Below are 25,633 nucleotides of genomic sequence, written 5' to 3' on the forward strand. Positions count from 1 at the left end.
TTTCATTAGAGTATTTATGAAATGATTTAAGATTAAGCTTGGCAATTTGATTGTTTGGAAACTCAAATATATACACTATGTAAACATCTAAGTCATTAAGTTGAAAATAAATACTGATAATTGACATTTTGCTTTTGCCAAAAGCGTTGGCGAATCGTAGAATCACTCATGTAACTGTCTGGCGGATGACAAAGACGTGAATGAGATTTTGGAATGCCCAGGCACTTTGGATTTGATCAAGGTTCAGTCTACAGTCGCTCTGTGCCAAGCAGTAGTGCCAAAAATGAGCAGGCGGGAGTGAGGGTAGTGTCCAAGTCAAAGAGACCATGTGTTTTTTTGTTTGTTGGAGAGATGACAGTAGGTCTGTTCAGTGACCCAGTCATTTTTGTATAACCAATTTTAGTCTAATGACTCATATATGTTGTTTGACGTTTGGTGCCTGGAGAGACATATGCGCTGCATTCAGCCTCTTGAACACATTCTAATGCAAGATGATGATCTTTGGGTTTAAAATGCAACTTATTTCATGTTCTTATGTGCATCAGAGACTGAGATATTTAGGTTTTGATTAGCTGAGGGCAACTTTTCTTAAAAAGGGCTTAGGCATTCAGCAGGCGTTTTTTAGATGCGTCTCACGCATCTCTATAAGAGGCTTTGTCCGTCCGTTGGTCCGTCCTTTGGTCCGTCCTTTGGTCCGTCCTTTGGTCCGTCCGTTGGTCCGTCCCTCCGTGATGCGTTTCTGAATTGTGATTCCCTCTTGTGTCCATACGGCGGCAGAGCTGAGTAAAAAAGGTTGAGAACCACTGGCATAGACGGACGCATCTGCTGTCCGCCTGTCGGACTTGTTGCAGGTGCTTTAGGCGTCAATGGGTTAATCAAGTCCAAAACTCGCAAAACAACATGCTACCTGGTATGTTGGGCTCCTCCATGAAGGATTGAGGATGAGAGGGTTCAGTTTGTCCTTCAATCAATCAATCAATCAATCAATCAATCAATCAATCAATCAATCAATCAATCAATCAATCAATCAATCAATCAACCAGTCAATTAACCAAAATGTATTGATATAGCAGCACAACATCACATCTGTGAAAGTGGACTCAAAATGCTTCGGATTTACACACACAGACATACACACACACACACACACACACACACACACACACACACACACACACACACACACACACACACACACACACACACACACACACACACACACACACACACACACACACACACACACACACACACACACACACACACGGGTGGGAGACGTGACGCCTTGTTTTTTCGTAACATTGGTTAAAAACCTACAAACTGATATTTTTCCTCTTAAAAACAAATGTCAATAAAGAAGATGTGGTACATTGTGTTTCATATTATTCTTAGATGAGAAAAAAACATTTTTGTTAAGATTTATGTAAAGGTTTACTATATGTCAAAGATCCTGCGGTGTGACTGTAACAGTAATGAAACCTGGAATATAATATATAGGCCTATATAAATTAACCAACAACATTTTGAATAATGTATGAAGCATTTGGCATGATTGCATAAATATTAACTTTATATTAAGATATGTGAATGTGAAAAAACTCAAGACAGTAATATTAACTACAAGTTCAATTTCGTAACACAAATTGCGCCCAGTGGGGTGATGTTAGGTTTAAGCAACCAACATTTATCTCTAACAACCTGTACAGAAGAGACACAGAGACTTTGAGTTTACATTTAAAACTTGCAAGGAGGGTGAGCAGGAGACTGCTTTCAGTTACAATGTCCTAGCTCACTCTGAAAACAGTCTCCTTTCTCCTTACATTTTATTGAAGGATAGCCCTAGTTACAATTGTGGTTTCAACTGGTCTAAGGGGAGGGGTAATTAGCTAAGCCAGTTGAAACCAGTTTACACAGTAGCATATTTCTTAGCAGAATATCTTGTTATTTAGTTGAAACAGACTGAATGTGACCTTGTCTTTCTCTTCTCCCTAATCGGAGAGCGTTTGCTACAGTTGAAGAACATCCTGCTCTCTCTCTCTCTCTCTCTCTGGCCTGCAGGCACAGAGGAAAAACAATGACACATTCATAATATACGTACACATATATGCCCTGACTTAAAGCCTGGGCCAAGAGTTAGTCAAAGTGGATAACTTATGTACATTACTCCAACAGGTGACATGTATCACCCCACTACCTCACAGACCTCCTTCACCCCTATGACCCCTCAAGATCCCTGCGGTCCTCTTCCAAGGGCCAGCTGATCGTCCCTCGTACCAGGCTCAAGGCCACCAGTGACAGAGCCTTCCATGTTGCTGCTCCTATTCTTTGGATCAATCTGCCCGACCACATCCAGAATGCCCCTTCACTGGCCATGTTTAAGCAACACCTTAAGACACTCTTCCTGGAGGCTTATGGCTGCTAGTTCCACAAGCACTTTCACTTACATGCATTCATACACACGCTCACACACTGACGCGCGCACACACTCACACTTTCCTACACACCACTCGGTGAAGCGACCTTGGGTGTTTTGAAAGGCGCTATATAAAACTAAAGTATTATTATTATGTATGTCAATGTCTGTGAATGGGCAGCTGCAAGGCCAACTACAAGGGTCTTAAAGACTGGCTCCTAACCAGTCAGTACCTCAGTTATTTGAGAGTGCTGTGGAAGTTTAAGGTGACTATTAACCTCTTAATATGTCTTCATATTGTAATGTTTCTGTCACGCAATGCTTAGGTTCATTTTATGGTGTCCTGTGGTGTGACTGCTCTTATAGAAGGAAAAAAGGTTTTTTTTTTATAAATGAAAACACATATTAAGATTAAACACAATATCATTATCAAGTTAGCATGAGCTCAGATGTCAGTCATGTATACAAAAGGAATAAAATGGCCATAATGCAGTGAATTTCCTGTGGTGTAACTTCATTTTCCTGCGGTGTGACATGCCTATGCAATGTGTTGATGCAGGACACATTTTCCCAAAAATGGCAAAAATAAGGCGAAATTCCACGGATTTATTTTTTTCTTTTTTTTTTCTTTTTTTTCTATCATTTTTTTCAGGAATTGGAAAAACTTTTTTTTTTCTTTTTTTTGCGTTACGCCCTTAAACGTCAACCACCCACACACATTGTGAAGGCTGCCATGCAAGGTGCCAGTTTCAGGGATTCTGTGAGATTACTAAATACTACAACGTTGATATGATTACTGTATTATGTATCATTAATTTCACATATATGACAACTATGTTGTATTGAGTCCCTCAGAAGGTTTCCCAATCTTTTGAAACCATCCCAGAACAGAGCAGGGCTGATATTCAGTAATAGACCATGCCAGCTGACACTTAACCTCTCTGGATAGGCTGTGGAAGTAGTCCAAACCAGCTGTTTACTTTGAATGGACAATGCACTTACGGGAAACACTCTGTGTCATGGATGACTTACACTGTGGCAATATCCAGTATTGCATCACACTGCAGAAATGATCGATGCCACAGGATAACAGGATGACACAAGTGGATGATACGATTGATACCAGCGCTAGATTCCCCATCCCCCAATGCCATCATGCCACTGGTCGTCTGACTGAAGCTGTGGGCAGCCGTGCTGAAAAATTGTCAAAAGACGATAAAAGTGTGAAACTATCAGTGTTACCGCCGGACAACATAAACTATCATTTAGTGTAGCCTATATGTGTAGGCAGGTGAAGGAATTTTCAGTTTGACCTTGAAGGTGAATTAAAGGCATCCTGAGGTCATCAACATGGGAGCCAAAATCTTGAAAAAAAATATTTTCAGATCTAAATGTGATGATGGAAATGATCAGTAAGAATAAATGTATTTTCAGGCATGGTCCAGTCATTTACTAAAACAAACGAACAACAAGAAAAAAGATCTTTGTAAGATACATCATTTGCCCTCGATGCGATGTGTTGCCATGTCACCTTGGATTGGAAAATTACTTTCTACAATGAAGAGGCTTTTTGAGTTTCTGGACTGCCAGTTTTATTGATCTTCATCTGTGACTATTCGTTGCCAAAATAAATGCCACCACTCTGATCTGCATTTGGGTCTCCGTCTGAATCTTACATGTAGCCTACACCACCCACACTTTTCCCTTCAAAGCCTTTGCTCTACATTCACAATTATAAGAGTGTGCAGAGTTACAGGTGCAACTTTGGATAGACACAAGATATGTGAAACCTCCCATAGGTCTTGGCAGTTCGTTACAACATGAAAGAAAACTCTCCTCTCTCACTCAACTGCTTCTCATCTCAGAATGAAAAGGAGGTTAATCTTCTCACACGGCAAAAAGTTAATATCGTCCCTCTGGTCCGTCTTTCACATACCCAGAGTCACATTAATCCCTTAAGGTACACGCACTGTTATAAATTAGCTGTACCAAAATGACAACGACCAAGTAATGTAGCCTACTAAAGGCCCTGCACTGTCATAGTGGTGTAGTACTATGTTAAGTTTTTGTCAGTGACTATTGCAGCATTCCAGTGGTGGAATAGAGTGTTAAAACCCTACTCCTCTCTGTGAAATGCCCTCCCTGACACCATGTGGGTATGCACAATCGTTATCATTAATAATAATAATAGCCTAATAATAATAATAATAATAATAATAATAATAATAATAATAATAATAATAAATAACAATAATATGCACATTAACCCATCATCATTATTGTTATTATTGTTGTTATGTGATAGCTAGTGCCATCAATGGCACATTGCAATAATAGAACAATGCAGCAGGTGGCAGCAACTTGTCAGGATGTTGGCTGACGTCAAACTCCTCCAAGCAAGGAAGGAGGGGGGAGGAGAAGGCCCGTGTTTGCAGGTAGCCTCAGAGAAATTATATTGTAGCTTAGTTTATAATATGCGATCTCTGTAAAATTTCTGAAGTTGGAAAGGACAGTATACGACTTTGTATGAAGACAGCACATATACACGCACGCTGCTGAAGCGACCGGTCCAGGTACACCAAAGAATTTCCTCTCCGTTTTGTGATGTGCATTTCTTGGTTAGCTAGCTAACATTAGCCAAACCAATTCGAGACTGTGCACCTGCCACTTCATTGGATGGCCTACAGACATTCTGTGCTATTTAGAATGAAACGCATTCAAATTATTTGTATTTCTTACAGACATGAAGGTAGTTACAGTCTGGTGTAGTAAGAGAGTCTTTCTGCGTGTACCACTGTCACGGTCCAGCTGTTTAAATGCACTGCAACCATGAACTGTTCACGATTCAAGGAAGTGTACTCACATTATTAGACGAGCTCCAGTTTTAAAATTAGGTGGTTTTATAGGAACGAGCGACGTTCTCGTGGTGACACTTTCTCTTCTGAATGTTTGGAGTGAGGAGTCACTTTCTCTTTTCTGGGAGCTGCCTGTGTCTGTGATCACCAGTGTTTTATTTATAATGTAATTAATTGTGTTGTCTGCCACAGGTCGCATTCATTGAAGGTCTGACTTGACCATGTTTACTGATCTGGACTATGAGTTGGAGGAGGACAAACTGTAAGTTATAATCTGCGGGCATTTGTATTAATTATTTAACGAATACTGTAGGTACTAAATAGATGCATAAACTGTTATGTAAATGCATGAATATCACAGTAAAGAAATAAGGTGATATATTTAGGTTATATGGCAAATACAAATACGCGGCCTATGTGATTTCTGATCTTTCTCTTGAAGTGGGATCCCAACTGTTCCTGGAACAGTTACGTTACAGAAGGATGGTCAAAACCTAATTGGGATAAGCATTGGAGGGGGAGCACAGTACTGCCCCTGTCTTTACATTGTACAGGTAATAACTGAGAGAACCAAATGTTTCTGCTGAACTGTTACTTCGTGTGTGTGTGTGTGTGTGTGTGTGTGTGTGTGTGTGCGTGCGCGTGTGTGAGCAAGATGGGTTCTGTCCTTGAATAGAAAATCATTTGCGTGCATTTTTGTGTGTCTACAGAAAGTAACCAGTGATTGTGAAATGTTATCTTCTATTCCCTCCCAGGTTTTTGACAATACACCTGCCGCGATCGATGGGACCTTAGCTGCTGGTGATGAGATCACTGGTGTCAACGGTAAAACAGTGAAGGGGAAGACCAAAGTGGAGGTGGCGAAAATGATCCAGGCTGTGCAGGTACGGCCAAGGACTCTTACATTACATTGCATTTGGCAGACGCTTTATAACCAAAATGACTTACAAACGAGGACATGATAAAAGCCAACATCACTAGCAGATACAAAGTGCACAGGAAACATACAGAACAACAAGTACAGATGCAAAGAAGGGTTAGTTGGGGTTTTTTTGGAAAGTAGAGACACATACACATTGTGTCAAGAGTCTGGCCTGGGGCTAGGGCAGCTCTTTCTGGGCACTTCCAAACATACTGAAGTAGTCACGGCCCATAACATGTCATTGTCTGTCTTTCATTGCTATCTGCCTAGTCCATTGAGGCTGATAATATTGTGTTTTTTCTGTTCTAAAAGGGTGAAGTCATAATTCACTATAATAAACTGCAAGCCGATCCAAAGCAGGGGAAGTCTCTTGACATCGGTAAGTCCACTTCATTTTCCCAAAAGCCCACAATAATTCTCAACAAATTGAAGCTTTTTTTCTCCTTTTCTCAATTGTCAATGCTAAATCGGAATACGGCACTCTTTATAGATATGTATGTAGTAATATGTAGTATGCAGCTGTTATTGAAAACTGTGAAAAGCGATTGTGGGGATGGGGTGGTGGGGGAGGTGTTGAGTGATTATCAAAGGCTGCTAAGTTGCATTATTGCACTGATGTGTTTTCCGTGTCTTTCCTTCAGTGTTGAAGAAGGTGAAGCACCGTCTTGTGGAGAACATGAGTTCAGGAACAGCGGACGCCCTGGGCCTCAGCAGAGCCATCCTGTGCAACGGTGAGAGCCCAGCTGGAGTTGCCATTTCTCGGGGCATAGTTGCTACATGAGTTACTTTGCCATTTGCTACCGAAGTTGTTAACAATTACACTTTTGAGAAACACAGCCCTGATCTGTTGTGGATGTTGTGTGTGTGTATACATTTAGATGAGTCCGGAAGACTTGTGTATGAATTCAGTTTAGAGTGGGGTGTTAATGCATTATATACTGGATATATTGCACCACTTACTTTGTGAAACATTTTGAAAGAGACATGTCTTGCGTGTTTGCAATTGTTACAGATGGACTGGTGAAGAGACTGGAGGAGCTTGAAAAAACTGCTGAGCTCTACAAAGGTTTTTTTCCATTGTTTTTTACCATTGTCCAGACTTGGAAGATGCAGTATTATAGTGAACCTGTTACCACATGAATAATGTTCAAAATGGATTTAATATGAAGCTGTGTGATTAACAGTACCATTTTGCCATCCCTTTACCTCTCTCTCCTGCACAGGACTGATGGAACACACCAAGAGACTACTCAGAGCCTTCTTTGAGCTCTCTCAGACACACAGAGGTAGGTGTTTGCAACATGTGTGTGGTCTTGTATTGCTATACTTCTATAGCCTCTGCCCAGCTACAGTATGTTTCGTGTGTCTGTGCGGGTCTCAAAGGCAGGCAGATGTAGTAATATTTCTGTGTGTCTGTGAATGTGACGTTGGACAGGGATATGGATTCGTTGCAAGTGCTATTTCCTTTACTGGGCATAACCAGTTAAAAAAAAAATCTCTTGCCCCACAATTAGCATATGTTGGAATACAATCTTGTTATAGGATTTGATGCACACTGTGGGGCATAGAATAGAATTCCTTGTTATTATTACAGTGCATCATAAAAGTGAGTACACACTTTGCATTTCTGCATATTTTAACTATATATTTTCATTGGACAGCACTAAAGAAATTTCATTTTGATACAATGAAAAGTATTGTACAGATTATCTTCTTGCAACAAAAGTGAGTGTACCCCTATGTAAAAAAGTGCATAAAGAGGGTCATGATCTGTTTCAGTAGTCACCTTGCATGTTGACATGCATGTTTCTTTTGGTGAACTTCCCAATGTTGACAACATTCATGTAGCCCCAAACCATGTCAGTCCCACTACCAAGCTTGACTGTAAGCAGGACACACTCTTCTTTGTACTACTCACTTGTTTACTGCCACACATTGTTGACACCATCTAAAACTATTGTTTTCATCTTGGTGTCATCAGACCATGGGACATTCCAGCAATCCATGTTCTTCCGTCTGTTTGTCTCTGATGAGACCAAGATAAATTGTTGTCAAGCATGTGTGGCAGTAAACTAGTGAATAGTACAAAGGCAAAGTACAAACTGCTCACTTTTGTGATGCACTGCCTACCTATGTTGTCTACAAATTAAATTAAGAGTCATAGATCTCTACATCTATACAATTAGCAACCAAACCAAGTGCATGATTTACCCACATGTGTTGGTGATGTGAATATGCTAATTGTTGTCCTTCCTTCCCAACATGGGGACTTCAGCGTTCGGGGATGTCTTCTCTGTGATCGGAGTGAGGGAGCCCCAAGCTGCTGCCAGTGAGGCGTTCGTTAAGTTTGCTGAGGCACACCGGAACATCGAGAAATACGGCATCCAGCTGCTAAAGACCATCAAACCGGTTAGCGTTCATTTTATCGGCTCATCATTCTTTTCTTTTTTTATTGTTTGATGGGGACATATATTAAATAATTGTGAAAAATTAAACATTTATTTTAGCAACATTAGTGGAGTTGTATTAATCACTATGATGTGATGATAAATGTGAAAGACCATCACCAGTGTTGTGGCTGTGTTCTGACTGTCTTGTTTGGTGTAGTGGCCAGAGCCCCCATTTTGTATCCCAAAAGGTCCGCGTTTGATTCCTGGCAGGACAGTTCTACTCCCCTTCGCTACCATTAAAAGTAGTTGCAAGTGGGGTCATCAAAAACGTATTAGTCACACCTATTTACATATAACTTGTGATTGATGTGAATCTCTTCTTGTTCATTTCATTCTGGTTCTACCTCCTCATGTAGATGCTGCATGATCTGAACACCTACCTGCATAAGGCCATCCCTGACACCAAGCTGACCATTCGCAAATACCTGGACGTCAAGTTTGAATACCTGGTGAGAAAACTACAGATACAATTAGCAAGAAACATTGACATACTGTATATGCCTAAATAACATAGTACTGTGAATAAATGTGTTTAATAAATGTGTAAAAAGTTTATTGGTCTTCATAGTCTACACTCATTTTTTTCCATCTTTCTCTCCAGTCATATTGCCTGAAAGTGAAGGAAATGGACGACGAGGAGTACAGCTGTATTGTAAGCATTTTTTGTATTTTGTAATGTCTCTGTACAATTTTTTACCTGGTTACAACACGTTCAGACTTAGGGGCTGGATGCCATTACACAAAAGTAGTGCAGAGTCATTACTGGAATGCATTTGCCCGCCGTTAGGCCTTGGGCCAGAGAGACGCTGTTCTTCGGTTGTCCTGTGCATCCATTTGTCTGCCACAGATGTTTGTTAACGCTATAACTTTTGAAAGGGTGCCTGGAGTTCAACCAAATCTTTTGTGCCAACACTATAATAAGGTTACATGAACTGGTTAAAATTGGGAGGCCATTGCTACATACAGTACATCTCCTAACTTCTTTTTTCTCTGTCTGTCTGTCTGTGTGTCTTGTCTTCCCCCTGCCAGGCCCTGGGGGAGCCCCTGTACAGAGTGAGCACAGGGAACTATGAGTACCGGCTGGTCCTGCGCTGCCGACAGGAGGCACGAGCACGCTTTGCCAAGATGAGGAAGGACGTGCTGGAGAAGATAGAGCTGCTAGACCAGAAACATGGTGCGTTTTAACGCAACGTTTTGTGTCATTCTTATTCCATTGCTTGTTCTGACGTCACTGCTGGGAATCATCCTTTCTCTGCTTTAAGGCTAGCCAAGTAAACTTGACAAACCATAGCAGCAGAAAATGTTGGTCTGCACACCATAGGAAAAACTCGTAACTGGGCCATCAAATCTGTCCTCAAATCACAACACCCTATCTGTGACCAGGAGTGAAAAATTGAATTTAGGTATTTGGGCAGTTTGAATGTCAACAGTTGATTCTACCCACAACCTTCAGCTTTGAACTAGTGTGTTGTCAGACTACCGTACTCTTTCAATTTATGTTGCTTCCCTGGTTTGATTCCGATCCCTCGCCGTCTCTCTCTCTCTCTCTCTTTCTCTCCCCCCACTCATTTCCTGTCTGTCCTTAACTGTCCTGTCAAGAATACGTAAAGGCCAAAAGCCCCCCAAAATACTTTAACCCATTTTAACCTAAGCCCTTTTTGGGAAAGGGTGCCCTCTACCTATTAAATCCTAAATATCTCATGCTCCGAAACACATACAAATATGAAATAAGTTGCATTTAAAATCTTGGACCCTCATTTTGCATTAGAATGTGTTCATTCAGCTCTAACATACCCACATTTTTAATAAAATGCCTGAATGTAGTGTATATGTGTGTCCAGGATGAAATGGGTTAAAAAGGTATTCCCTGCATGTCACAACGCGTACTGACTGCCCTTCTCTTTTGTGTTTCAGTCCAAGACATTGTGTTCCAGCTTCAGCGCTTTGTGTCGGGCATGTCGCGCTACTATGACGAGTGCTACGCTGTTCTGAAGGAGGCCGACGTCTTCCCCATCGAGGTGGACTTGTCACGCACCATGATCAACTATGGCAGCCAGACGCAGGCCTACACAGATGAGGACGAGGAGGAGGAAGAGGAGGAGGCAGCCACAGACAAGAACAACGCCTCGCAAACAGAGAACGGGGCAGAGAAGCTGATAGACGATGAATGAATAAAGGAAGGATGGATGGATGGATGGATCAATTAATGGAAGTATGGATGAATGGATGCAAAGAAAATGAAGGAATGAATGAGAGTTCATTTGGTTACATACAAAGGTATCAACCATCGCCCACACCTCATTCCCAACTTCTGTTCTTCACCTTGTGTTTTTTGTCTAGCATATTTATCATCATCAATCATGATTTTGAAGTTTTAAATTATGGCATTCCATTAAGGTTTACATAGACCTGGTGTGATTAACATTTGATGTTGGACCTTGGCTCCTATTTCCAGATCCAGCTCAGACAATAGTATCATCGATCTTCATCTTCAGCCATTTTCACGTTGCCGGAATTCTTCAATTCGGCAATCGTATTTCTTTTTAAGGTAAATTCCTTAAAAACATCTTGATTTCCAAACGTTTTTTCAGTTATGTAAGTCTTTTCTTTCTCTCCTCAACCATCTGTCATCTTGCACTCAGGTGCTTGGCAGCGCCTGCAATCTCTAAACATACCACTAGGTGTCCTCAGTGGTACACCAAACACAGAGCCTTTATATACGGTTCTGACCAAACACTACTGGCCTTTTATTACACTGAACTCCAAATGAGCAGACGGTTGCCTCCATCAGATGGTATTGGGGTGCCTTTTGCACCACTCCCTCTAAACACTTGTGATATAGATTGTGTAAATCAAAAAGGTGTTCAAAAATACATACTGTATGTGTTATTAATTTTATTATATATAATAATATATAATATTTATTATGTTTAAAAACAAGACTTCAGCTTTCTCTTTCCTTGGAGGTACGGTCTCATCCCCTGTCAGATCATATCATATTATCATATCTGATCATATTAACTACTTTTCCCCCCTGATGCTGAAGCATCAAGTTTTTGGATCAAGCTAAAGGCATGGTCAGATATCTACATAATGCTTATGCTATCCCAGTGGTACTGTTGGGGGAGGCCACAACTGCAGCCGTCAAAAAAACATTACAATACCAAAAAATTGTTACAGCAGAATTTTCCAAAGTCCATGAAATATTTAAATCACATTTCTGATTGTTCTGACCACCAGCTAAGACTTATATGGAGCAAGCTTACAGTGAGGGTTTTTTGTTGTTGTTCTTATACATCATATTTTAGTTAAAGTCTCATCTGTGCCTGAAAAAAAAAGGGGGGGGGGGGGGGCGCAACACTGGGATGTAGAAATTGTTATTTTCAAAATGATGCCAAATGAATGGCATCGTTTCCACAAGTGTGTATTATTAGGGTGGTTGTTCTGTAAAGGGCCATTGCCTTGGGGTACAAATGAAGAGTTTCGTTGCAAAATGTGCATTTTGGAACATTTCGGGACATTGACATTTTTGTACTGTGCGTTGCATTGCAACATGCATTTTATATTGGTTTAAAAGTATGTTGTCAGTATGTGAATGGCAAGAATTCACACATAAGATGCTAGGATGTCTGAACAGACCTTTCCAATAATAAAATACAAAAGTCAAACAATGGCACTTGTGTCATTTTGCAACAAAACTCTTCAAATGTTGCACCCTCCCTCCTGTCCAGAGCAGAGCATGTTGGGCAGTCATGTTTGTAACTGGACTGCTCACTGATAATCAAGGGACCTATTTAACTTATTTATTTGTCTTACACTGATCATTTTTTTCCACTCTTCTCATTTTTTCTTAAACCACCTTTGTCTCTTTGCGTAAGCGACACAAGAAAACACCCTCGCTGTGATGGGATTATTAGTTTTCATACGTCAGATTTCCATGTTATCTTTCCAGCTTGTGTGGTTTTCTTGATGTCATTTGAGTTTTGTCAGTGTTTGGTTCGCGGTTTCTTTGACGTAGGTCAATCAAATTAGAGTGCCAGTGGATGTTTGATTTATATGTGTGCATCATTAAAACAATCTAAAAAAGAAATGTGTTGTACTCCCATAAATCTTCTTTGATAATCCGGAGACAAATTTGTGTCGGTAAATGCAGTTGTGTATAAAGCACTTAAAAACAACAACCATAACTGCTCAACATTCTGTAGGCCTACAACCAGTTCAATGATGATGATAATAATAACAAATAATATTAAGGATAGTGATAATGATAATCAATTCAATACAAACTAAACAGTAATGTTTCTAATGATACTAAAGAAAATTAATGAAAAATGTGAAAGGATAATAACAGTAACGTGTATAACAATATACAGGTCAGTGGATAATCAAATCCTAAAATAAATTAATGAATTAAGTATCTCTAGACTGTTGTTGTCATAATGCAGATTATATTGCTTTGTTCTCTGCTACTACAAGATATTATTATAATGAATAATGCTTCAAGTTAACAGAGCCTTCATTCCATTGCCTTATTTATAGATAAACATTTGACTACTGCATGCTATGTGCAGAACAGCTAAACCACGCCCAGTCGGATTCTATTGGTTTAAATAAGGCACGGCCCCCATACCGTCTATCCCCGCCCCAGTGGCCTAATGGATAAGGCACTGGCCTCCTAAGCCAGGGATTGTGGGTTCGAGTCCCATCTGGGGTGAAACATTTTGATTATGGCAGACATAATTTGATCAGTGCAGGTTAGATCAACTGTTTTTATGAGTCCAGCCTCGCCTCAAATAGTGGTGGGGACTTTCAATTACTGCGTAAAATACATCGAAAGTATTCCCACAAATGTCTGGTAACCAAGTGGAATGCCCACTTCACCGGCTCAACCAATAAGCACCATTCCCTGCTATCATGTGGAACGAGTTTCATTTCTCCTTGTTTGAAAACAGGATAGGTTCAACTTTTTGACCACCACCACCACCACACACACAGACGAAGACTTGGAACGTGTCGTGTGCTGAATCATCCAAGTGGAAGACATGCGGTTGAATGAGAAACTATTAATTGCCCTGGCGTTTGCAAGTTTAGCTGTAGCTTGTGTTCAATCGAAACGTAAGTAAAGATTTGTTTGCGACATTTGTTTGCCTGTTACAGTAGCGATAATTTGCACACGGCGTCTTTGTTTCCTTGTAAAGTGATAGACTACATGGATTTGTCTGTGCGACATTTGTTTACCTGCTACAGTAGCGATGAAAGCATTAAGCACACGCGTCTCCGTCTCTACACTTTACAAGAAAACAACAACCGCTATGTAGTTGCTTACAACTCACAAGTCTCACGCCTTTCTACTTTTCACAATTAGAAGTACGACTGGCTACCGCGTACTGGGATGCTACATACAAATCTGTCGTATTGAAAGATGGAGTGCTGGAGAAAGAGGGCGACGCGTATGGGTTTTTCAACGATAGTCTGTCAACCACCGGTTGGGGAGTTCTTGAGCTACGAGCAGGTTATGGAATAACAACAGAAACGGATGAGGTCAGCGTCGGCGCTATGGGGGGGCATTTGTAGGCAGTGCCCCCCCTAGTGGCCACTGGTGCCCCAGCACCCAACACAGGACAAAAAAAAAAATATAACATACTTTAAACCATTGCATTTTGACTGTTTAATTTTAATATCCTTTTTAAATTACACAAAGTAACAGCAATACAATTAAAATGGGGAACATATATTTTGGTTTTGCTTGCATTTAAGTCATCTGGCACTAATGACATCGGCATGTGACAATCTGTGGGTAAAGCAAGCAGTTTGTCCTCAAAGGCACACCGTAGCGTTGTGTACGTCACCCATCCTACTAGCGCGCGATATCTCCCTCAACAGTAAAATAATAATGATAATAATACATATTGATTTGTTATAATGTCCTAATAGTTAAAACAACATAAATAACCCATCCACGTATGACATATTTCTGGATGTGGGTAATGCAAAAATGTCATGATGACATTGTCATATAGCCTGCTGGAGGTGGAATGGAGACAACAAGCAAAATAATGTTAGCAGTTTGCTAGCTGGGTTGGATATGTCAAACGGTGTGAATAATTGCGAGAAGCACTGTAAGACAGCATTTTAAGGTAAGGAAATTTGATTGTTAAATTTGCCCGCCGCGGCATCTTGACTTGGGTCTATTTGATTTTGCCTGTGCGATTGTTGTCACTACTAGCCCCTCATGCTTTGAAGTTTGGCTTTGAAATTTGGCTACCCATCGGTGCGCTTATCAGATGTAGTAGCTCTATTCTTTTTAAAAGATTTTGTGCACATTAAACTCTGTGCCCATGCTCATCACGTTTTGCGTTTACTTTCCTCTATGAAGAGTTTGAAAAAACTCCCTCAAGGCTATTTAAATGTCAAAACGACAGCGGAGTAGGCAGGTTGTCAAGATGAGTTGTTGAAAAATAGATCGGTTGCACAATGTATGTGTTTTACAGTGTTTCACTTCACATTTCAGGCGTAAGCTTAACCTGCAACTAGTGAGAATGTTTTGAATGACTACATAGCAATGGGTACATGTCTCAAAGATGAACAATTCATCACGAGTGATTTTGGCAACAGAACACAGGGGCAGTGGGTTCCTGGATTTTGGTCTTGCGTCTTTGTGTTCACTTCGCCAGTGCGCCCAATTGATAATGTTGTTTGCTGTCCTAACGACGCATAGTTAAAAAAAAAATCAAACGCTGTATTAATAGACTACACGGTTTTAGGTTCGTCTCGTCTGACATTCTTTGAAATGTCCATCCTCGAGACAAACTACTGTAGAATATTTCAGCGTCCATGCCACCTACATTTAGCCTGGGTCCAATATTGGTGTCAGTGGTATGACGCTTAGTGAGGATGAATGGGATAGTTTGACGGCTCTTTGGAAGATCGGGATGTCTGCGAATGACGCACCATGCCGTGCCTATTTTCTGACTGTCTACTCTAGGTTCTAGTCTTTTCTACCGGAGGTGGTAGCTGTCCATGGTCCACAGCATGTCCACGTCTGGCTTCATTAGCTATTTCACAGGCTACCAGAATGATAATCCCAGTGGAGTGTTATTCCGTTGTTGAATGCATAGTGTAAATTGTTAGCCTAGCGCAGCCAGACCCGTACAGCAAAAAGCTGTACCAGGGTCTAGGAGAGCTGGGCAGCAGTGTGGGCGGGATAAACGGTTGCTTCAGCACTCAACGTCACGCAATTGGATGGCAAACAACCAATCCCCACACACTTCTGTGTAACGTCACAGCTGTCTCGTACACGCGACACGCCCCTTTGTAGTTGAAGCGGCAATTTCGAGCCGTCGTAGCAGTGAATTCGTGTGATGACCACAGCCACAAACAAGTTTCCTAATAAATCGTGTTTTCACTTATACAGTTCAAAAATGCATCGTTTTCAACCACATGGCCCTCCTTGATCAATCAGCGAAATGTCGAGCAATTTGGGGCTTGTTAAATGGTTATATTTATGATTGTTGTCAACATAGCATGTTCGGTGTTAGCTAGCCAGCTGTATACCCATAACTAATACATGGCTAGCCGCTAGGTCGGTAGACCAGGTGTCATTCCCATCTATTTAGTAAGCGACTTACAGACTTTCAAAGCTCCCAAATGTCTCGTTTTTAATGACATGGATCTTATTAGAATTTGGGGCAGGCATATAATACAAGGCTGGATACCTAGCTCTGCTATTGACGACAGGTTAGCTAGCCACTAGCGAGGGCCTCTTTGTAGTTGAAGCGGCAACTTCCAGCCGTCGTAGCAGTGAATTCGTGTGATGACCACAGCCACAAACAAGTTTCCTAATAAATCGTGTTTTCACTTATACAGTTCAAAAATGCCTCGTTTTCAACCACATGACCCTCCTTGATCAATCAGCAAAATGTCGAGCAATTTGGGGCTTGTTAAATGGTTATATTTATGATTGTTGTCAACATGGCATGTTCGGCGTTAGCTAGCCAGCTACCCATAACTTTCCCGGATTGTCGCTCCCAACGCAGGACGCTCCCCGGTCAGCTCGCTCCCACTGACTATCGATCCCACCGCCATATAACGGAGCTAGTTATCTTTTTGATGTTAGTTTTTTGTTTCTAACCCTAGTTTTTTTTTTTCTAAGACTAACCCTAACCTGGATACCTAGGTCTGTGTTGTTGACGACAGGTTAGCTAGCCACTAGCTTGGTAGACTCGGTGTCATTCCCATCTATTTAGTAAGCTACTCAAAGACTTCCAAAGCTCCCAAATGTCTCGTTTTTAATGGCATGTGTCTTGTTAGAAATTGGGGCAGCAATTTCATTCTACACCTACAGTAGTGGTCTGATAATAACGTGTGACTATCTGGTTCTGTAAAATGCTCAACTTAGCTTACCGAGCTAGTTTAAAACATCGAATGATCAAATGGTAATGTGTTGAGGTCTATTTGTGCCCCATAAGTTCATGGTGTATTATTACATCAATCCATGGCACGAAATGTATTATCATCCAGGCTTTTTAAATTAAGTAAACACTTTCGTGCTGTACGTAGCACGGACGGACACCATGCTTCTTCTTAGAAAGTTTCCTGTTTACTAGGTAGCCCGGCCCCCCTCGCGATTTGATTGGCCCTGTCATCGGATAACTTTCAGCCTCGCAAAACGACCGGGGTCCGCTAGACTGCCCCCGGGAGCAAATTCAATTTGCGGTCGCTAGGGGCGTCTAGATTTCTAGGCTAGTAAATTGTTGCTGTAAGCGGTAGCCTATTACAACGCAACCATTTGGATCTATATTTTGGAGTGGTGTAGTGAAAGGAACGCTGAGAAGCAGAGCTCAAAATCAAATAGCGTTTTTGTCCAAAATGCTCGTATCGCTTGGGGTTATCAGCGTCCCCTGTTGCTGTGAATTGCCATGTGGTGTATCTTGACGGCCTATAAAAGTACAGTGTAATCCTGGACACATATCGCGTCTGTGCTGAATGTGGTTTCCACCTTGCACTAAACAATCTTGCTTGCAGACATATTGGTGTACTTACTGGTAGGGAGGAGGAAGTGTTTTCCACAGTAGTAGCGCGATCAGCCTGTGCAGTGGGTAGGTTGAACTAAACGTGACTGCCGCCAGTTCTATAGGTGAACTTGACTCAAACTTGATAAATGGCAGTGCCCCACCGTTGTTTACCTACGCCCCACCAAGAGATGTGCGCTGGAGCCGACTCTGGATGAGGTCACCTACTTTCTTGCAGGATACTTGGAAGGTTTCCTGACAGCGGAGTAAGCATATGACGTCTTCACAATTGTGCCCTTTGTCAGTCTTGAAATCTGCATTGTGAGCAAAACCGCAGGTTAACCAGAGAGGCTGGATTAGCCTACTCTTAGAATCTCTGAGTTAACTACTTCCCTTCTTTTCTCCAGTCAGATTTATGATAACTACCACAACATGTACCCCCAGCTGATCGGGGACTCGAAAACACTGAAGTTGGTGAAGGATTTCATGAAGTGAGTCTGCCATCCTTATGTACTTGTAAGAAAAAAAATCTTCTTGACAAAAGAAAAGTTTCTTTTTGACTACAGTGGCCGACTAAACTTTATGTTCCAGTAAGCAAGACAACTGGACCAGGCAGCAGGTGAAACTGAACAAGGAAAGTCCATTTTGGCGCCATGTGGGGTTCTTGGTGGCTCAGGTGGATGGTCTTCAAGCTGGGGTGGCCCACTGGGCTAAAACTCAGGGGAGAACTGTGAGTGACAGGAGGACCTTGTAGGCAAGGCAACCCTATCCTTGCTGTTTGTTGTAACATTGTTGTAACATTACTATGTACCATTGTGCATAGTATGAGTATTTCAAATGGTAAGATCATCACAAAATTGTGGAATTAAGTACAAATGACATGTATATCATAGTTCTCCATGGTCCGCCATTTTGAATTTCCAGAAATGGGCATTTTTAGCTGAACGTAGGCTACATTTACTTTAGTCATACTAGTAACTATTAGCATTAATTAGTATTGGAGTCATTACTAATGAGAACTCATTACTATTCACATTCATGAAAAGGTCAAATTTGGCAGTAGACGGCACAGTTTCACTGAACAGCATAGTTGCAACAATCCATTCATCCTCTGCCTCCCTTCCTCCACAGCCGTTGTCCCTGTTTGCTGTGCAGTTCCTGAATGGAGTGGGAGACCTGCTGGATCTCATCCCAGCCCTGATACCTGGAGCTCGGCCCTCCCTGGAGCACTACCGCGAGCCCCCCATGGGCCACTGCTCCGCCCTCATCAAGGTCTTCACTAGGAGGGAACAGTATGCCATGTGGTTGCATCCGGGGGCTATATTACATTAACTTTTTTCATCACTAGCCAAATTTGGCTTGTAGATGTTAATCACACTAGTCAAACACACACTTGCCATAAACAAAAATTGCTAGTAGCCCCAGCTTTCTTTTCTACCAGCCAAATTGAATTTTCAACAGCATTATCCCAGTTGGCTCAAGTTAATTTAGACCCCTGGTTGCATCTATGTCTAGATAGTAGGGAACGTGGGATGTTAATAGATTGAAGCTAATCACATTGGTGGTCAGTATTGTCAGCTGCTGCCAGCAGTGCTGACATTTTTTTTCAAAGCATGAGTCCACACACATCGAACACTTTCCTATTAATGAAGTGTCACGTTAGATGGGCACCTTAGATAAATGACTTGAGAAATATACAGTCATCCCTGGCCTAGTCTTTCTGAAGTGGACCAGTTTACTTTCCATTATCTACCATCCTGGACTGGAAGCACCAAGAAGGCTAGAGCTCAAGTGACTTCCCTTTTACATGTTGAGAAATATACACTTTGTAAGTTTAGTGACTAAAATTATGGATTTTCATTATTGTTTCATAACCCACTGTCCTTCCTTGCTTCACCTTGCCTCGCTCAGATGCTGCCAGGCTTTGAGGATCTCCTGTTTGCCCACTCCAGCTGGTACACCTATGCTGCCACCATGCGCATCTACAAGCACTGGGACTTCAACATCCATGAGTCTTCAGCAGCCACGGGCAAGATGTCCTTCAGCAGCTACCCTGGTTGGTGAAGGGACAGACAGTACTTTTTTTTTTAGCATGTTTTTTTTTTACATTTAAGTTCATTCTTATGTATGCAGATGTGTGCACGCATTGTCACTGTCCTGTAATGTATTTGGTAGGCTGCTTCACGCCTTCTTTATTTTCCAAATCAATAGAGTAACTCAACTCTACTTGGCTACTCTAGTAGTCATGGTGATCTGTCTGTCGACAGCCTCTTTTGCCAATTCTAGGTCAAATAGTCAAACATTATCACAGACGCCTCTTTTTCTGTCTGTGTCTACAAACGGCACATGAATTGCCCGTACATTCACATATTGCCCTGTATTGAACCACTAACTTAACAAGTACACCTGCCTCTTTCTCTTCCTCTGTCTGTCTGTCTCACTTCCACCCTTGAGGTTTCCTGGTCTCCCTGGACGACTTCTACCTCCTGGGCAGTGGCCTGATGATGACTCAGACCACCAACTCCGTCTTCAACTCCTCTCTGTTCTCCCTGATAAAGCCAGATAGCTTGTTCGCCTGGCAGAGGGTGCGGCTGGCCCACAACTTGGCGCGCACGGGGGAGGAGTGGGCAGAGACCTTCTCTAAGTTTAACTCGGGTGAGGGATGGAAGTACTCTCTCTGATTAAACGTGTGTGTGTGTGTGACTTTATTTACGTCTTCTGTAGTAGGCCGCAGCATGATTCTTGCCAGAATATTGGCATTGATTAACTGTAGCCCGGCCTCAACTGTCACATACACAAACACAGGCTTTTTCACCCTCTGTCTGGTTTCCTCTCTCTCTCTCTCTCTCTCTCTCTCTCTCTCTCTCTCTCTCTCTCTCTCTCTCTCTCTCTCTCTCTCTCTCTCTGTGTCTCTCTCTCTATGTCTCTCTCTGTGTCTCTCTCTGTCTCTCTCTCTCTCTGTGTGTCTCTCTCTCTGTCTCTCTCTCTGTCTCTGCCTCTGTCTCTAATAGGAACGTACAATAACCAGTACATGGTGGTGGACATGAGCAGGGTGAGTCTGGGGAAGGAGCTAAAGGACGGGGCCCTGACGGTGGTGGAGCAGATCCCTGGCCTGGTGGAGTACTCCGACCAGACCCCCGCCCTGCGCAGAGGTCAGGGGCTGCACCACACACACACACACACACACACACACACCAGACCTCGGCCCTACGCAGAGTTGAGGGGCTGCACCACACACACACACTACTGTATACCCTAACCCACGCTATCCTTATACAGAGGTGAGGGGATACACCGCACGCACGCACGCACACGCACACACAAACACTAGGCCTCAGACTTACGCAGTGGTGAGGGGCTGAACCACACAGTTAAAACACACACACACACACACCGCACACTGTACCCTAACCAACCCTATCCTTATGCAGTGGTGAGGGGCTGAACCACACCGCAAAATCTCAGACACACACAATCCACCACTTCAGATCAAGTGGCCGATTGAGAAATGCTGCTGTTCTTGCACAATGAACCTCAAACCACAGGACTGCTCAGTGTGTGGGCATTGCTTGCATTCAAAGACTTGATTGGGAGAAATCACATGATATCTCATTACATCCTTAAGGTGATGTAAAAATAATCTTTTAAATAAAAAGTTCATACTGTACCATTCATATTTTTTGTTTTTAAATCAGCGGTACTGTGCATATCTATGGCTAAACCTGTATACAGGCTGTCACCATGTCATTTTGTGTTACTGAATGGTCCTGATTTATTTCTTTTTGCAGGTCACTGGCCCTCCTATAACGTTCCCTTCCATGCCGAGATCTACAAGCGCAGCGGCTACCCGGAGATGAGGGAGAAACACGGGGATGACTTCTCCTATGACCTCTGCCCTCGTGCCAAGATCTTCCGCCGTGACCATGGCAACGTGAACGACCTGGACTCGCTGAAGTACATCATGAGATACAATGGTACCCAACACATTGTCCTTCCCCCCCCAGAAGATCAATGAAGTGTCTGTAGTTACCTCCGCCAAGGATGTTATGTGGTCGGTCGCGTTTGTCTGTCTGTCTGGCTGTTTGTTTGTTTGTCTTCGTCATTGCTAGCCCAGAAATCTAAACGCCCCTAGTGACCGCAAATTGAATTGCGGGACAGTGCGAATTTTGACATTTCTAACTACGGTACACAAAAAGGAGGCAGAAAGACTTTGTGACGGGGCAACCATGCGCCGTCACTGCAGCCAGGTGCTGCTAAATGGTAAAGACCCCATGGACATTCAGAGTTGCTCTAAGGAGAATTGTTTGCTTGCATGCCATTTACTTAATATATTTTGTGTCTTCGGTTGAGCATTATACTTTGTACATTTCATTCATCAAACGTTTCAGTTATTACTCTCCTGTAGTTGAGTGTGCACATTTAAAATCCAAAGCTGCAGTGAGTTTGTAAAATGCTATAGCTTCATCATCCATTGTTTCAACCCTTACAGTTTAAAAGCATTCAATCATTCTGTTTGGTTTCAATTGAAATAATCACACAGGTCATTCTTTATTTGTAATGTTGAGTTTATTTAGATTTAAGTAAAACGGTTTAAAAAGATTTCTTGAAGAGCAAACTTTTTAACTTACCAAGCACATGGTGAATTCCTCATTGTCTAAAAGAGTCTTAAGCGCTCTGAGTTCGTTTAAGTGTCCTGTCAACCTCCGGTTTCCAGGAAGTGGGCCGGATTAATATTTTAACATATGTAGTTAGGCTGAAGGTTTTGTGTTTGCTTAGTCAAACCACAGCAGATGTATTTTCTACTGACTTTATATTTATATCATGTTTAAATGATTATGTTTAGAAGCTGTTTAAAGCATTTATGGAGCCTGGCTCTTTGGTGTAGCGGTCAGAGCCCTGGTTTACTACCCCAGAAGGTCTGGGTTTGAGTCCCAGCTGGGCAACTCTACTCCCCTTCGCTACAAATGGTGTCAGAAGTGGGATGGCTACCGTGAGGCCATCGGAAGCGTACCCATGGTGTGTGAGCCGTAATTCCATGTGAGGGACCCCCAGGATTGGTGACCCTGGTGTGAGGTACCCCAGTGATGGGTGAAGCATTGATGACGGGGCACACTGGATGGGAGAAGCATGATGGGCAGTTGCGTGAGGTACACCATGAGTGTGTGAAGCGCACGGGTGCGCTTCCCGAAGGGGAAGGCAGTGTGATGGAGTGACCATCACTAGGGTTGTGGGTGTGTTCTGACTAACATGCCAACGAGCCTGGCTCTTTGGTGTAGCGGTCAGAGCCCCGGTTTACTACTCCAGAAGGTCTGGGTTCGAGTCCCAGCTGGGCAACTCTACTCCCCTTCGCTACAGACTTAAAATAAAAATAGGGTGTGGCATAGTCAAATGTTTTATCAAACATTTGCCTTGGCGGAGGTCTGCCTTCTCTGAGTGCATGTCTAGTTTGTTAATATAATTGCTGGCTTGTTCATGTTGTCTACTTGCCTCCTAGATTGCTTCAGTTTCCCTTTTTTATGTACTGAGGCTTCCCCATTTTTCAACCTGTCCTGCTGTCTTGTGATTTTTAAACCTTTTATTCTCTGTTCTCTTTTCCATGACTCGTTTCACAAGCTCTAAGCTATGCAAGTTTTGTTCTCTTTTGGGATTTTTATACTTCCCTTAATTGGTGAGACATTCATCTTACCGCACTAACTTTTTGGGCCTGATACAAAGTCACCTTTCCACAGACACGTAATTTGTATATGAATGACATGTCCACAGGTTTTTATTAGCCAGTGCTTTTTATATATTCTCTACAAAGATGTCTGATTCATGCTCGTCTGCAAGCAAGCTCACAAGGGTAATGACGTGCACTTTAAATGTTTTTGTTTGTTTTGTTTGTTTGTTTTTCTCCAGACTACAAAAATGACCCTTACTCTCAGGGCAATCCATGCAAGACCATCTGCTGCCGCAACGACTTGAAGGAGGAGAAGCCCTCGCCAGGGGGCTGCTACGACACCAAGGCAAGTGCACCATGGGAATAATGGCCTTTTCCTTCCCCTTTTCCTTTCACATGAACGGGCACCAGGCAACTCTTATTTCACAACATACTTCAATAGACGTTATCACTTGTGCAGCGGCTGCTGGCACTCTGGGATGAAGAGCATTGAAGGCATGGGGTTGAGAGAAGGTAAAAACACTTGAGGCATTGTTCGAGCAGGCATGTCGGCAGGCACCTCGAGAACAGCCTGGCGTGGCTTTCATTTCAGCTTACCACACCCACTTTTACTATATCCCTTCTCCTTTCTTTTGCTCTGAGCTTGTTCTTCCTCATTGGCTGGGCTCAAGCTACACAACTTTTAAAATCGTTTCGGGTTTAACGTCAGGTCATGTGAAGCATCACATATAAAGAGAATCTGACACGACAATCTCAAATGCACATACAGCTCAACATTCTATTTCGAGACGTAAATGTTAAAGGGACACTGAGTTTTTTTGTTGTTTATTTCCAGAATGCATGTGCCCATTCATTTATGTTACCTTTTTCATGAATACTTACCACCACCAATTCTAAGTATTCATTATGACTGGAAAAATGGCACTTTTCATGCATGAAAAAGGGGATCTTCTCCATGGTCCACCATTTTGAATTTCCAAAAACAGCCATTTTTTTCTGCAAAAATGACTCTACTTGGACCATACTAGAAAATATTTGTTTATTACCTAGTAAATTTTCATGTAAAGATCACATTTGGCAATAGGCAGTTTCAATGAGCAGCATAGTTGCAGTACCTTATTTGACCATTTCCTGCAGTGTCCCTTTTAATGTAAAAACCTACTGTGTGACGACATTGAACATGACAAAGTAAACTTTTCCAACAATCGCTTGCAATTCTCCTGGGGAGTAACCCTCGACTGGTTGCCGCGAGGGTGGGTTTGAGCCAAAAATCAGGCCGACATCACCACCACCACGGCCATCTTGGCGCACCTCACCCATTTCCTGTTTATCTCTTCTTCCAGGTGACTGACTTCGGCAGGGCGCGTAAGTTCATAGCGGAGGCGCTGAACGGCCCCACCACGCAGGGTGGCCTCCCCCCGTTCTCCTGGGAGCGCTTCAACAGCACAGCGCACCAGGGCCTGCCCCACGTCTACAACTTCACCTTCGTCACCATGCAGCCTGTGCTCTTCACGCCCTGATCAACCCAACCTGGTTGTGTATGTGGGTGGACCAGTGCATTTTTACAGGAGACAAATCATATTTCCAAAGCCATACAGAAAATGTGAGGGAAATATTTGAGGTGAATTCTTTCAAACGCTTAAATTGAGTGAATATGCTTGTGTGAGCATGTTTCGTCTGGGACTAATTGATGTCACCTTTCGTGAGAAGCCACAGTGCAATAGTGTGGGTTGTTTTTGCCAATCATGGATCATTACTCCTGTCTTTTAGAGATGTTGCTGAATGTGATGGACAGAAGGGTTCCTTGTTCTATACGGGTGACATTCATCACTTTTATGCTGATGGTGGAAAGATTCATTTTCTTTGAACAGCAGACATCAATGAATGTGTTCTCAGATACTGTTTTGTGCTCTCAGGGTGAATAATAAGATTCTTGGATCGCTAAGGGAACTCAAGGTTTTATATGTGAGGCTATCACTTGAAATAAATTGCACTTTCTTTGTTTTATGCTTGTTTAAAATAAACAAAAAAATGAATGGACAAACCTTTTCACGCTTTGAACCCTTAATCGAAAGCCTTTTGATGCGGAGTAGGGCCTGCTTTTGCGTTCAAATCGGCCTCAATAGATCCCATTGAGTTTCCAGTCCATGTTCTAGTTTTCATGAACTTCCAACAGATCAGGGGTCTGGTGCCTTCCATAGATTTACTATTGTGAAAATCTGAAACGATACTTATTTACCTAAGATGTCAAATGTATCAGTCCATGCATTAACAGGTTTTCATGCTAATTCATGTGGTACATCCAATTTCACGTGAAATTTAG

General features: G+C 42.3%; 2 protein-coding genes and 1 non-coding gene across 3 annotated transcripts; all 3 read left to right on the plus strand.

Annotated features, from left to right (window-relative positions):
• The first annotated feature begins 4,817 nt into the window (after positions 1-4,817).
• On the plus strand, positions 4,818-12,730 carry pick1 (protein interacting with prkca 1). Its single transcript, XM_063222312.1, has 13 exons — positions 4,818-4,986; positions 5,461-5,530; positions 5,711-5,822; positions 6,024-6,152; positions 6,503-6,569; positions 6,832-6,921; positions 7,203-7,256; positions 7,414-7,476; positions 8,466-8,599; positions 8,997-9,089; positions 9,242-9,292; positions 9,670-9,814; positions 10,555-12,730. The coding sequence occupies exons 2-13, from the start codon at positions 5,490-5,492 to the stop codon at positions 10,809-10,811; spliced, it is 1,236 nt and encodes a 411-aa protein (XP_063078382.1). The 5' UTR covers positions 4,818-4,986; positions 5,461-5,489; the 3' UTR covers positions 10,812-12,730.
• A 551-nt stretch (positions 12,731-13,281) lies between these two features.
• trnar-ccu (transfer RNA arginine (anticodon CCU)) lies at positions 13,282-13,354 on the plus strand. The gene has a single exon. It is a non-coding gene; the product is annotated as a tRNA-Arg (tRNA).
• plbd1a (phospholipase B domain containing 1a) lies at positions 13,338-25,315 on the plus strand. The gene is made up of 12 exons (XM_063222322.1): positions 13,338-13,755; positions 14,006-14,181; positions 17,871-17,917; positions 18,059-18,142; positions 18,243-18,381; positions 18,783-18,923; positions 19,563-19,707; positions 20,106-20,306; positions 20,663-20,803; positions 21,440-21,625; positions 23,550-23,656; positions 24,654-25,315. The coding sequence occupies exons 1-12, from the start codon at positions 13,683-13,685 to the stop codon at positions 24,828-24,830; spliced, it is 1,617 nt and encodes a 538-aa protein (XP_063078392.1). The 5' UTR covers positions 13,338-13,682; the 3' UTR covers positions 24,831-25,315.
• Positions 25,316-25,633: the final 318 nt, after the last annotated feature.

This window comes from Engraulis encrasicolus, chromosome 2, assembly GCF_034702125.1.
Source record: "Engraulis encrasicolus isolate BLACKSEA-1 chromosome 2, IST_EnEncr_1.0, whole genome shotgun sequence".
Taxonomy (NCBI): domain Eukaryota; kingdom Metazoa; phylum Chordata; class Actinopteri; order Clupeiformes; family Engraulidae; genus Engraulis; species Engraulis encrasicolus.

What these genes read in the sequence shown, in the direction of transcription:
- pick1 (XM_063222312.1), top strand. Translation starts at nt 5,490, where the DNA reads ATGTTTACTGATCTGGACTATGAGTTGGAGGAGGACAAACT. An exon ending in GAGTTGGAGGAGGACAAACT is followed by an intron (nt 5,531 to 5,710) that starts GTAAGTTATAAT and finishes TTTCTCTTGAAG; the next exon opens with TGGGATCCCAACTGTTCCTG. An exon ending in CAGAGCCATCCTGTGCAACG is followed by an intron (nt 6,922 to 7,202) that starts GTGAGAGCCCAG and finishes CAATTGTTACAG; the next exon opens with ATGGACTGGTGAAGAGACTG.
- plbd1a (XM_063222322.1), top strand. Translation starts at nt 13,683, where the DNA reads ATGCGGTTGAATGAGAAACTATTAATTGCCCTGGCGTTTGCAAGTTTA. An exon ending in TTGGTGAAGGATTTCATGAA is followed by an intron (nt 18,143 to 18,242) that starts GTGAGTCTGCCA and finishes TTTATGTTCCAG; the next exon opens with TAAGCAAGACAACTGGACCA. An exon ending in GTCCTTCAGCAGCTACCCTG is followed by an intron (nt 19,708 to 20,105) that starts GTTGGTGAAGGG and finishes TCCACCCTTGAG; the next exon opens with GTTTCCTGGTCTCCCTGGAC.